The sequence below is a fragment of the Pongo pygmaeus genome, chromosome 8, assembly GCF_028885625.2.
Source record: "Pongo pygmaeus isolate AG05252 chromosome 8, NHGRI_mPonPyg2-v2.0_pri, whole genome shotgun sequence".
Classification (NCBI taxonomy): Eukaryota; Metazoa; Chordata; class Mammalia; order Primates; family Hominidae; genus Pongo; species Pongo pygmaeus.
Genome location: NC_072381.2, coordinates 50,469,908 through 50,481,972, shown reverse-complemented (window position 1 = coordinate 50,481,972; position 12,065 = coordinate 50,469,908). Strand labels below are relative to the sequence as shown.

The window sequence follows — 12,065 nt, the reverse complement described above, 5'->3', positions numbered from 1 at the left end:
GGTGCAAATGCTTGGCAAAATTGGCTGGGCTCGGTGGCTCACATCTGTAATCCCAGAACTTTGGGAGGTCGAGGCAGTTGGATCACGAGGTCAGGAGATGGAGACCAACCTGGCTAATACGGTGAAACCCCATCTCTACTAAAAATAAATAAAAAAAAAAAAATTAGCCGGGCGTGGTGGCAGGCGCCTGTGGTCTCAGCTACTCAGGAGGCTGAGGCAGGACAATGGCGTGAACCCGGGAGGTAGAGCTTGCAGTGAGCCAAGATAGCACCTGGGCGACAGAGAGAGACTCTGTCCCAAAAAAAAAATAAATAAATAACAAAATAACAAAAAAAATGCTTGGCAAAATTGTTTGGCATAATACTAAACATGTATCTTCCCTCTGACTCCGAAAGTCCATTGCTAGGTATATGCTCCAAAGAAACAAGTGCTATGTCCACCAAAGAATGTATGAGAATATTCAAAGGAAGTTTATTGATAAAAGCCAAAAGCTAGAGACAACTCAAATGTCCATCAAAAGGAAAAGAAAGAAGCAAATTGAGGTAAATCAATCACATAGTACAATAGTACACAACAATAAAAAAGAATTAACTGATACATACAACCACATGGATAAACCAAACAAATATTTTTAACAAAAGAAACCACACCACATTCTCTATGATTCCATTCATATAAATTTCAGGAATAGGAAAAACGTATTTATGGTAATAGATGTAAGAACAGTAGTTATTTCTGAGAGTAGGAAAAGGTAGGTATTAACTGGGAAATATTATGAGGTAACATTCTGGAGTGAAAGGTACTATTTCAATTTGGGTTGTGTCTACATGAGTGTATATAAATGTAAAAATTCATCAAGTAGTATATTAAAGATTTTTGAATTTTATTATATATGAAAAGGAAGGGAGCCATTAATAGAGTAAAAAAGAAAGCAATAAAGTGGTAATATGAAACAAAGGACTTTTATCTAGAATATATATAAAACTCCAAAAAAATCTGTAACAAAAAACATACAATCCAATAGAAAAAGGGAAAAATATAGGTGTTTTATTAACAAGGGTATCCAAATGCCCAATAAACATATGAAAGGTGCTCAACCTTCCAGGTCTCATCAGAGAAATGCAATTAAAACCACAATGTGATGCCACTACAAACAAAGTAGAATTACAAAAATTACAAAGGACCATGCCAAATACTGGTAAGAATATGGGAAAATGGCAACTCTCATTCACTATTGTAAAGAATGTAAATTGGTTCAATCACTCTGGAAAAAACTGACACTATCTACTAAATAGTAGATATCTTTATCCATAATAAATAAATATTAACATATTTTTAAAAGTAATTATTGCCAGATTAAGCTCTCTTTTTTTATCCTTCTTAGAACCAGAATGATCTTTAAAATGATGAATTATGTTAAGTGCAGTATAATCCCTTCAGGTGTGCTTCTAATCTAAAAAATCCAATTTATCCCTTTTAGAAGTTTAATAAATAACTGAGGCCAGAAACCTGAACTGAATAATACTTTATAATTTTTTCACAATGACCAACAGACCTCATTGCTGAGTGTTCTGCAGGGGTAAGCTAGAGATAAGCCTGGTCAAATGCCAACAGCTTCACCTTTTTGCTGAGATTCATGTTCTTCATCTTAGCCTTCAGCAGCTTCATCTTATTCATAGTTATTGAATTTTCAATTATCTGTTGCCCAGAAGAAGGCTCAGTTTCTTCATCCTCATCTGTATCCGAATTATACATAGAACCACCACTGCAAAGAAAACAATAACTACTTGAAATTTTTCTGATACCTGCTCGGTGACTAAAAATGCTCTATATGAAACAGCAATCTATAGAAGTTACTAATGATAAAACACTACATCCATTTTGTCAATGTCAATGTCACGAAAATATATTTCAAAGAATGTACTTCTTAAAAGAAAAAATGAAATGGGAATAAATATTATGATCTAGGATTACTGAAAATCTAGTATAGCTGAGCTTCTCTGAATTCAGTATATCATAAATGAAGACGTTTTGACACCTGCCATATCATTTCCAAAGAGGCAAAATCCATTTCCATGAGAATGTCTGATTTCATTTTATCAGCCAAGGCTAATAATTGTGCAACCCAGACAACAGGCTGATGAGATTTCCATGAATCAGAATTTTTTAAAATTTGGCACGGGAGAGAAGTACAGATTTTTAGTCATCCTGAGGGGATTCTCACTAAAAAAAAAAAAAAAAAAGAATTCATACACAGGTGTCATCAGAACATTTTCTATTCTTAAAGAGCAAAAAACATTTTTTTTTTCTTGAGACAGTCTCACTCTGTCCCCAGGCTAGAGTGCAATGGCACAATCTCGGCTCACTGCAACCTCTGCCTCCCGGGTTCAAGCAATTCTCCTGCCTCAGCCTCCCGAGTAGCTGGGACTACAGGTGTGTGCCACCACGCCCAGATAATTTTTTGTATTTTTAGTAGAGACGAGGTTTCACGTGTTAGCCAGGACGGTCTCAATCTCCTGACCTCGTGATCCGCCTACCTCGGCCTCCCAAAGTGCTGGGATTATAGGTGTGAGCCACCGCGCCCAGCCAATAAATTTTTTTAAGTAGAGATAACTTCAAATTTTTCTAAGTGTGTTTGAAAATGTAAAAACCTAGAATAGCATAGATTTTAACAAGAAAAAACACATCCAGTCAAGTCATGATACAAGCTATTAAACAGGTTAAACATTTCAATTACTGATCAACCACAGTGACGTTATTCATATTTCAATGTAATTAATATTTGCAGGCCTTCCTCTTTGATTGCATAATATAATGATGTATCACACGACCCTCATATTTATACTTACATGTTTGTTTTGCCCCTTATTCCCCCACATGTAAGCAAGTTGAAAGCAGATATTAGACTTTATCTTCTGAGTCTGCACCGGGCACAGTGCTTGGCACATAGCCAATAAATGTTTGATGAACTGAACACAAAGATTTTGAAATTTAATTTATTTTTTCTATAATGGGAAAATTAGAATGGCAAGGATTTGATAAAACACAAGCTCGGCACATTTGGAAAACGATTAAAACTTTAAATAAAGCAAAATAAGAATACATATTAGTTTCTATGCAGATTTACTTATAGGAAAACTAGGTTATCTACACTATGGAAGTATGAGGAAAATTTCCCGTTTTATATGGTTGTAAGAAATGGAAACAATTTAGGATAGCCTTAATGGGGTATATTCCTTAATGTTTCTGAAGCACATATTATTGTCAGACAAGGGCAAAAAAGAGAGCAGACAGCCCCATTCCTAAATTTTATATGGTGCAACATGAAATGTTCTGAAACTGTGGGTTAATTACACGTACTACACACATGGGTAGCATCTGAAGGAAGAATGTAGGACTGGTCTCCACAACCAATTCAGTCTGTGATGCTTGACTTGTGACAGCCACAGTTACCTACTACAGCATGGCTACCACAGTATGATAACTGACACAAGTACAACACTGAAGTAATAACATTGCCTGCCATTTACTGAATGCCTGCTCTGCCAGGCACTTCCCACACATTATTCCTAATTCTCACAAAACTACATAAGGTAGATATTATAGCTGATTTTATTAATAAAGAAACTCCAGGTGAGAGAGGTTAAGTGATTTGGCTCAAGATCAGAAAGCTATAGACAGCAGACCTAAGATTCAAATCCCCCATGTGTCTGGTTCCTAAGCTGATTCTTCCTACTACTACTCATTGCTTCCCCAGGCACCAAATGACAGGACTTACTGCATCATGCTTGTGCACCCAAATGAGTGCCATAACTTCTACTGTGTGAAGGCTTTTGTCTCAAGGCCAACTATACAATACCTGAAGAAGGGTGTATGAAGATTTTCGTCATGTCACCCTGTGGAGTTAGAAAGAATAACTCAAATATACACTATTCTCAGTTACCTTGCAATATTTTAACCTTAAATACTTCTGAGTTACCCTGTGGCATTTTAAGTATCTTTACTGAATACTGAAAGAAGTTTCTGATTCAACATCACTGTCATGAAAAGACCTATTCTCTCATGGAATATATACATATATACGCACACATACATACACACATATATATCTTTTATATATATAATATGTATTATATACATATATAAAAGAACAATCAGCTGGGCGTGATGGCTCACGCCTGTAATCCCAGCACTTTGGGAGGCCGAGGCGGGTGGATCACGAGGTCAGGAGATCGAGACCATCCTGGCTAACACGGTGAAACCCGGTCTCTACTAAAAATACAAAAAATTCACCGGGCGTTGTGGCAGGTGCCTGTAGTCCCAGCTACTCAGGAGACTGAGGCAGGAGAATGGCATGAACCCGGGAGGCAGAGCTTGCAGTGAGCCGAGATCGCGCCAATGCACTCCAGCCTGGGTGACAGAGTGAGACTCCATCTCAAAAAAAAAAAAAAAGAACAATCATGATAAATCACTGGACTCTAATTTTAGAGTATAAAAACACTTTTAAATTCACCTTTTTTTTCAAAGAACCACATTATTGTGTTTTCTCTCATGACGTATAGATTCATGAGATGAGTTAGAATCCAATCAGAGATTTTTTTCAGATGAAAAAATGTAACTAGGTTAACATAGTAATTCATAAATTTAATCCGAAATGACTTAATGACTTTCTTTATATTTAAATATACTTAAATTAAATACAACATTTCCTTAAATTTCTAAATTTTTTTTAGTGCTATATGTAATTTCTCCAAATCTTTTTTTTTTTTTTTGAGACAGAGTTTCACTCTTGTTGCCCAGGCTGGAGTGCAATGGCACAATCTCGGCTCACCACAACCTCCACCTCTTGGGTTCAAGCTATTCTCCTGCCTCAGCCTCCCTAGTAGCTGGGATTACAGGCATGCACCACCACGCCCGGCTAATTTTGTATTTTTAGTAGAGATGGGGTTTCTCCATGTTGGTCAGACTGGTCTCAAACTCCTGACCTCAGGTGATCCGCCTGCCTCCGCCTCCCAAAGTGCTGGGATTACAGGCATGAGCCACCATGCCCGGCCTCAAATCTTTTGATTTAATGATATGATTAAAGGATACAAGATAGGCAAATGTAATATTATTCAAGCATGAAATCTGTACATTGCAAAGCCAAGACCTCATTTAACTTTCACAGTTTACCATTAAGTCTTACAATGTCTCCTTATCTATCTTTCTGCTTAAAAAATCCCAGGCCGGGCACAGTGGCTCACGCCTGTAATCCCAGCACTTTGGGAGGCCGAGGTGGGCGGATCACCAGGACGGGAGATCGAGACCATCCTGGCTAACATGGTGAAACCCCATCTGTACTAAAAATACAAAAAACATAGCCAGGCGTGGTAGCACGTGCCTGTGGTCCCAGCTACTTGGGAGGCTGAGGCAAGAGAATCGCTTGAATCTGGGAGGCGGAGGTTGCAGTGAGCCAAGATCGTGCCACTGTACTCCAGCCTGGGTGACAGAGCAAGACTCCATCTCAAAAAAAAAAAAAAAAAAAAAAATCCCAGTAAGGTGGCATGATCCACTAAGAAGATTTGAGACTAAAAAAAGACTGATGCTGCATTTTGTATCAGAATGAAACAAATTAACACTCAATTCTCCCTCTTTCTTTTTAGAGCAGGAGCCCAGCAAACCATGGTCATGGGTCAAATCTGCCCCACCACCTATTTCTATTTCTGTGTGGCCCATGAGCTAAGAATGGTTTATGAACTTTAATTAGTTGAAAAAACTCAAAATAACGGTATTTCATAACAAATGAAAATTAAATAAAATTCAAATTTGTGTCCATAAATAAAGTTTTATTGGAACACAGCCACATTCACCCAATCATGTATTACAAATGGCTGCTTTTGCCTACAATGGCAGAGTTGAGTAGCCATGACAGACTTAATGTGGCTCTCTCATTGCTCTACACCGTGATATGGGAAACTACAAATCACAGTAACATAGTCAAAATTCAACAGTATTTTGACTGCCATGTATATTGTTATTCTGTGACTTTTTTTATTACTAGTGTATACCCAACCTTGTCAAACAAGAAAAGTAGACTTTAAATGTTGCCATTTTAAGGTACCGTAGAGTGGATTATTTGTTAGCAATTAGATAGCAAAGCATGATGCTTATAATGCAGTGACACTGTAGCTATGCTAAAGGAAAACAACATAAATAGACATTACCAGGTTAGGCATTCATCACAATATTCCCAACTTTCAGGAAAGCAACTGTCAGAAAAACTAGAAAATTCACAATAGAATATCTCATCACAGCAGAATTTCTTTACACAAATAAAAAATGAAAATGAAGCTATAACCAAAGAAGTTTCTGAATGTTTATATCTGCTAGCCAAGCAAGGAAAGCTACTTATCAATAGTGAATTAATTCACTATTGATCACAGCAGTTGAGGAAGTATGTCCTGAGAAAATAAACTTGTTTAAAGATTACTTTTCCAGCAGAGACAATTTCTCAAAAAGTTGACAGAATTGGACACAATGTCAACAGTTGATTAAAAAATAAGGTAAATGACTAAGTCATTTACCTTGTTTTTTGATGAGCTGACATATATTACCCATATTGCTCTGTGTTACTGTTTATTGAGGGCGTCAATACCAAGTTTGAAGTGACTGAAGAGTTGGCCCCTATGAATAGTCTGCATGAAGCTACTACAGGTGAGAATATTTTCAAATAAATTGCTAAATACTAATTTAGTACAACTTTAAGTGAACTCTGCTATAACTGATGGGGTGATGTGTGGAACAGAAAAAAAACTTAGTTGGACAAATTTATAGAGTTAGTGAACATGTAAGGTCTTTTTTTTTTTTTTTTTTTCCTGTCTTTTTGAGAGGGGGTCTCACTCTGTCACCCAGGCTGGAGTGCAGCTGTGTGATCTCGGCTCACTGCAACCTCCACCTCCTGGGCTCAAGCAATCCTCCCACTACAGCCTCCGAAGTAGCTGGGACTACAGGTGTGCGCCACCAGGCCCAGCTAATTTTTTTCCAGATGGAGTTTCACTGTGTTGCCCGGACTTGTCTCAAACTCCTGGACTCAAGAGATTCGCCCACCTTCCATAGCAAAGACTTGGAACCAACCCAAATGTCCAACAATGATAGACTGGATTAAGAAAATGTGGCACATATACACCATGGAATACTATGCAGCCATAAAAAATGATGAGTTCATGTCCTTTGTAGGGACATGGATGAAATTGGAAATCATCGCTTCTCCCTCCCCCCTCCCCCTCCCCCTCCCCCTCTGCCTCTTCGGTCTCCCTCTCCTTTTTTCGGTCTCCCTCTCTTGCCGAAGCTGGACTGTACTGCCGTGATCTCGGCTCCCTGCAACCTCCCTGCCTCGGGCTCCTGTGACTCTCCTGCCTCGGCCTGCCAAGTGCCTGGGATTGCAGGCACACGCCGCCACGCCTGAATGGTTTTTGTATTTTTGGTGGAGACGGGGTTTCGCCGTGTTGACCGGGCTGGTCTCCAGCTCCTGGCCTCGAGTGATCTGCCTGCCTCGGCATCCCGAGGTGCTGGGATTGCAGACGGAGTCTCGCTCACTCAATGCTCAATGGTGCTCAGGCTGGAGTGCAGTGGCGTGATCTCGGCTCCCTACAACCTCCACCTACCAGCCCCCTGCCTTGGCCTCTTAAAGTGCTAAGATTACAGCCTCTGCCCTGCCGCCACCCTGTCTAGGAAGTGAGGAGCATCTCTGCCTGGTCGCCCATTGTCTGGGATGTGAGGAGCCCCTCTGCCCGGCCGCCCCATCTGGGAAGTGAGGAGCGCCTCTGCCCGGTCGCCATCCCGTATAGGAAGTGAGGAACGTCTCTGCCCAGCCGCCCATCGTCTGGGATGTGAGGAGTGCCTCTGCCCGGCTGCCCCGTCTGGGAAGTGAGGAGCGCCTCTGCCCAGTCGCCCAACGTCTGGGAAGTGAGGAGCGCCTCTGCCCGGCCGCCCCGTCTGGGAGGTGAGGAGTGCCTCTGCCCGGCCGCCACCCCGTCTGGGAGGAAGTGAGGAGCACCTCTGCCCGGCTGCCCCGTCTGGGAGATGAGGAGCACCTCTGCCCGGCTGCCCCGTCTGGGAGGTGAGGAGCGCCTCTGCCCGGCCACCACCCCATCTGGGAGGAAGTGAGGAGCGCCTCTGACCGGCCGCCACCCCGTATGGGAAGTGAGGAGCGCCTCTGCCCGGCCGCCACCCCGTCTGGGAAGTGAGGAGCGCCTCTGCCCGGCCACCCCGTCTGGGAGGTGAGGAGCGCCTCTGCCCGGCCGCCACCCCGTCTGGAAGGAAGTGAGGAGCACCTCTGCCCGGCCGCCCCGTCTGGGAAGTGAGGAGCGCCTCTGCCCGGCCACCCCGTCTGGGAAGTGAGGAGTGCCTCTGCCTGGCCGCCACCCCGTCTGGGAGGAAGTGAGGAGCGCCTCTGCCCGGCTGCCCCATCTGGGAAGTGAGGAGCGCCTCTGCCCAGCCGCCACCCCGTCTGGGAAGTGAGGAGCGCCTCTGCCTGGCCACCCTGTCTGGGAGGTGAGGAGGGTCTCTGCCCGGCCACCCAGTCTGGGAAGTGAGGAGCGCCTCTGCCTGGCTGCCACCCCGTCTGGGAGGAAGTGAGGAGCGTCTCTGCCCGGCTGCCCCGTCTGGGAAGTGAGGAGCGCCTCTGCCTGGCCGCCCCATCTGGGAAGTGAGGAGCGTCTCTGCCCGGCCGCCCCGTCTGGGAAGTGAGGAGCGCCTCTGCCCGGCCGCCCCCTCTGGGAAGTGAGGAGCGCCTCTGCCCGGCCGCCCCCTCTGGGAAGTGAGGAGCGCCTCTGCCTGGCTGCCACCCCGTCTGGGAGGAAGTGAGGAGCGCCTCTGCCCGGCCGCCCCGTCTGGGAGGTGAGGAGCGCCTCTGCCCGGCCGCCCTGTCTGGGAGGTGAGGAGCGCCTCTGCCCGGCCGCCCTGTCTCGGAGGTGTACCCAACAGCTCCGAAGAGACAGCGACCATCGGGAGCGGGCCATGAGGACGATGGCGGTTTTGTTGAAAAGACGGGGGAGAAGTGTGGGGAAAGTTAGGAGAGATCAGATTGTTGCTGTGTCTGTGTAGAAAGAGGTGGGCATAGGAGAATCCGTTTTGTTCTGACTAGGAGAAATTCTTCTGCCTTGGGATGCTGTCGATCTATGGCCTTTCCCCCAGCCCCGTGCTCTCTGAAACATGTGCTGTGTCAACTCAGGATTAAATGGATTTAGGGCGGTGCAAGATGTGCTTTGTTAAACAGATGCTTGAAGGCAGCATGCTCTTTAAGAATCATCACCACTCCCTAATCTCAAGTACCCAGGGGCACAAACACTGCAGAAGGCCGCAGGGACCTCTGCCTAGGAAAACCAGAGACCTTTGTTCATGTGTTTATCTCCTGACCTTCTCTCCACTATTATCCTATGACCCTCCCATATCCCCCTCTCCCAGAAACACCCAAGAATCATCAATAAATACTTCATAAATTAAAAAAAAAAAAAGAAAAGAAATTGGAAATCATGATTCTCAGTAAACTATCGCAAGGACAAAAAACCAAACACCGCATGTTCTCACTCATAGATGGGAATTGAACAATGAGAACACATGGACACAGGAAGGGGAACATCACACTCTGGGGACTGTTGTGGGGTGGGGGGAGGGGGGAGGGATAACATTAGGAGATATACCTAATGCTAAATGGCGAGTTAATGGGGGCAGCACACCAGCATGGCACATGTATACATATGTAACTAACCTGCACATTGTGCACATGTACCCTAAAACTTAAAGTATAATAATAATAAAATAAAATAAAATAAAATAAAAATAAAATAAAAAAGAGATTTGCCCACCTTCCAAAAGTGCTGGGATTACAGGTGTGAGCCACCATGCCCTTTAAACATGTAAGGTCTTTAAAGTCCACAGTTATTCATTGTATTATTCATCAGCAGGTATTTCAAGGTAAATATCTGAATCTATCCTGTGTTATTAAACCAGCAGTGTTAATGGTAAACTTCAATTGTTTCATGGACTTATCCATCATCAGTTTGGTGGCTTACTGGTAATAAAGTTTTATTATGATTTTTTTTAGCTCAGGAACTCTGAATGAGAAGAACTGGCCTTAACTACTATTACAAACAGTTTTTAAATTTTTAAATTGCCTTTGGAAATTAATTTTTACTATGGACTTCATAATGTCTCGTAATGAATTTAACCTAAAATTACAAAATAAAACAATGTTTATATGTGAAACATACACTGCAATAATGTCATGTTAACAACAACTAGTGTTTGAATTGCATGTAATAGCAAGCTGCAATCATTCCCATGCTTTCAAAAGTTGAAATTAAGTGATATCTCTATTCCCACAGAAATTTGCAGCAGATATATTTCCGAGCTCAAACTATAGGTCTAGCAGTGTTTTTATACCTCAGTGCAATTTCCAAAAAATGTCCTATTTCAAAATTCATTTAAATGTGCAACTGAGGAGCTTCCAGGGCAAACAGCAAGAGAAGATCTGATAGAATTTTATAAATGCCTTACAAATGATCAATATGTTCAATAAAAGCATGTGCTCATGGACTGATATCAGTATCTGACAGTACCTATCTGTGTGAAAAAAAAATTTCTAAGATAAAATACATAAAATCTCATTACAGATCAGCACTAACAAGTGAACTTTTGTAATTGACCTTGCAAATTTGATGGGCAACACTAACTTTCAACCTCAATTAGGTAAAACATTATTCCCATGAAAAAGAATTCCATTCTTCTCTGGAATTCTGTGGTACAAACAGAAGAAAAGTACCCAATTGTTAGTCTTACATTTTGAACTTTGTTAGTGAAAGTTTTGTGGAAATTTGTTTTCTCTCTTGTTACATAAGTATCTATTTAATATCCCTGATGCTGTCTCTTGGCCTAAAAATCCTAAAATAGTTACTATCTGCACACCTTTACAGAAGTTTGCTACCCTTGTTGTAGACTAGGAAAGCCTCTTCTAGAACAGGAAAGATAAATGTCTTTCATGGTATGACCAGATCGTTTTCTGCTCCTCTTTCTCATTCATCCATCCCTTTCCTTGTCCAATTATTGTAGATGAATACAAAGGAAGAAAAAATAAATAAATTATCTTGTGATGAACAATAAGACAGTTCTAATTAAATTCCATGAAGATATTCGGGCTGAGTCATAAACACAAATAGAAGTTGGCTGAGGAGAAGCTGGAGTAAGAGGAGAAAATGACGTTTCAAGCAAAGGAGAAAAGATGTATAAAAACACAGCATAATGAAAAGACCTGGAAAACTGATGGTGACAGGTTGTCAAAGGACTCATATGCTAAGCTGAGGAGCTTAGGTTTCCTTTAGGAAAAGGGAGCCAAAAGAGTGTATACTAGAGAAGAAAACTAAACAGTGAGCCAGCACATGGCAAAACTGGTTTGAAGACATTCTATTAATGGCCTAAGGCTGTAACCCTCACTGCTACCTCCTCCATTTCTTGCCCAGGGTTTATGCCAAGTTTGAAGTGCTAACCAGATGCTGACATGTTAAAGTCAACAGGTAACACCCATGTGGCACAGTCTGCTCTCTGAGGCCACAAAAAATTGAGTCTAATCTTTCTTTCATGTAACACTCTGTCGGGGGCAGAATCCTAGGGGAATTTCTCTGACTCTTGACCCTTAGTGTTCACATCACATATGGTTTCCTACCCTTGAGTGTAGGCATGATGGACGTCTTGCTTCTAGCCAAATGAATATGGCAAAGGACGTTGCAGATGTAATTTAGGCCCCAAATCAGTCGGTTTTGGGTTCATCAAAATGGAGCTGAGGGCAGCCTCTAGTCAACAGCCAGCAAAAAAACTGGGCCCTCCATCATATAACTGAAAGGAAATGAATTATGCCAGCAATAAGAGTGACTTTGTAAGTAGATTCTCCTCCCCAGTCAAGCCCCTTGATAAGAGACTTGCTGACACCTTGACTCTAGATTGTGGGACTTGGAGCACAGCGATGCTGTGCCTGGACTCCTGACCCACAGAAACTGTTCTCCAAACTACAAGCTGTTTTTTTTTTAAATGAT

At 42.3% G+C, this 12,065-nt stretch overlaps 1 protein-coding gene across 13 annotated transcripts in view; it reads right to left on the bottom strand.

The window, feature by feature from the left end:
* The window catches only part of ZFAND4 (zinc finger AN1-type containing 4), a 67,768-nt gene that overhangs the window by 22,701 nt on the left and 33,002 nt on the right, over positions 1-12,065 (bottom strand). For all 13 annotated transcript variants that reach the window (XR_008491896.2, XM_054435258.2, XM_054435257.2 and 10 more), the window contains one exon: positions 1,621-1,765. Coding sequence is in view for 12 of the 13 variants with exons in the window: in XM_054435258.2 (XP_054291233.1) it covers positions 1,621-1,765 (145 nt within the window). In the remaining variant the exon portion in view is untranslated. The remainder of the gene's footprint in view (positions 1-1,620; positions 1,766-12,065) is intronic.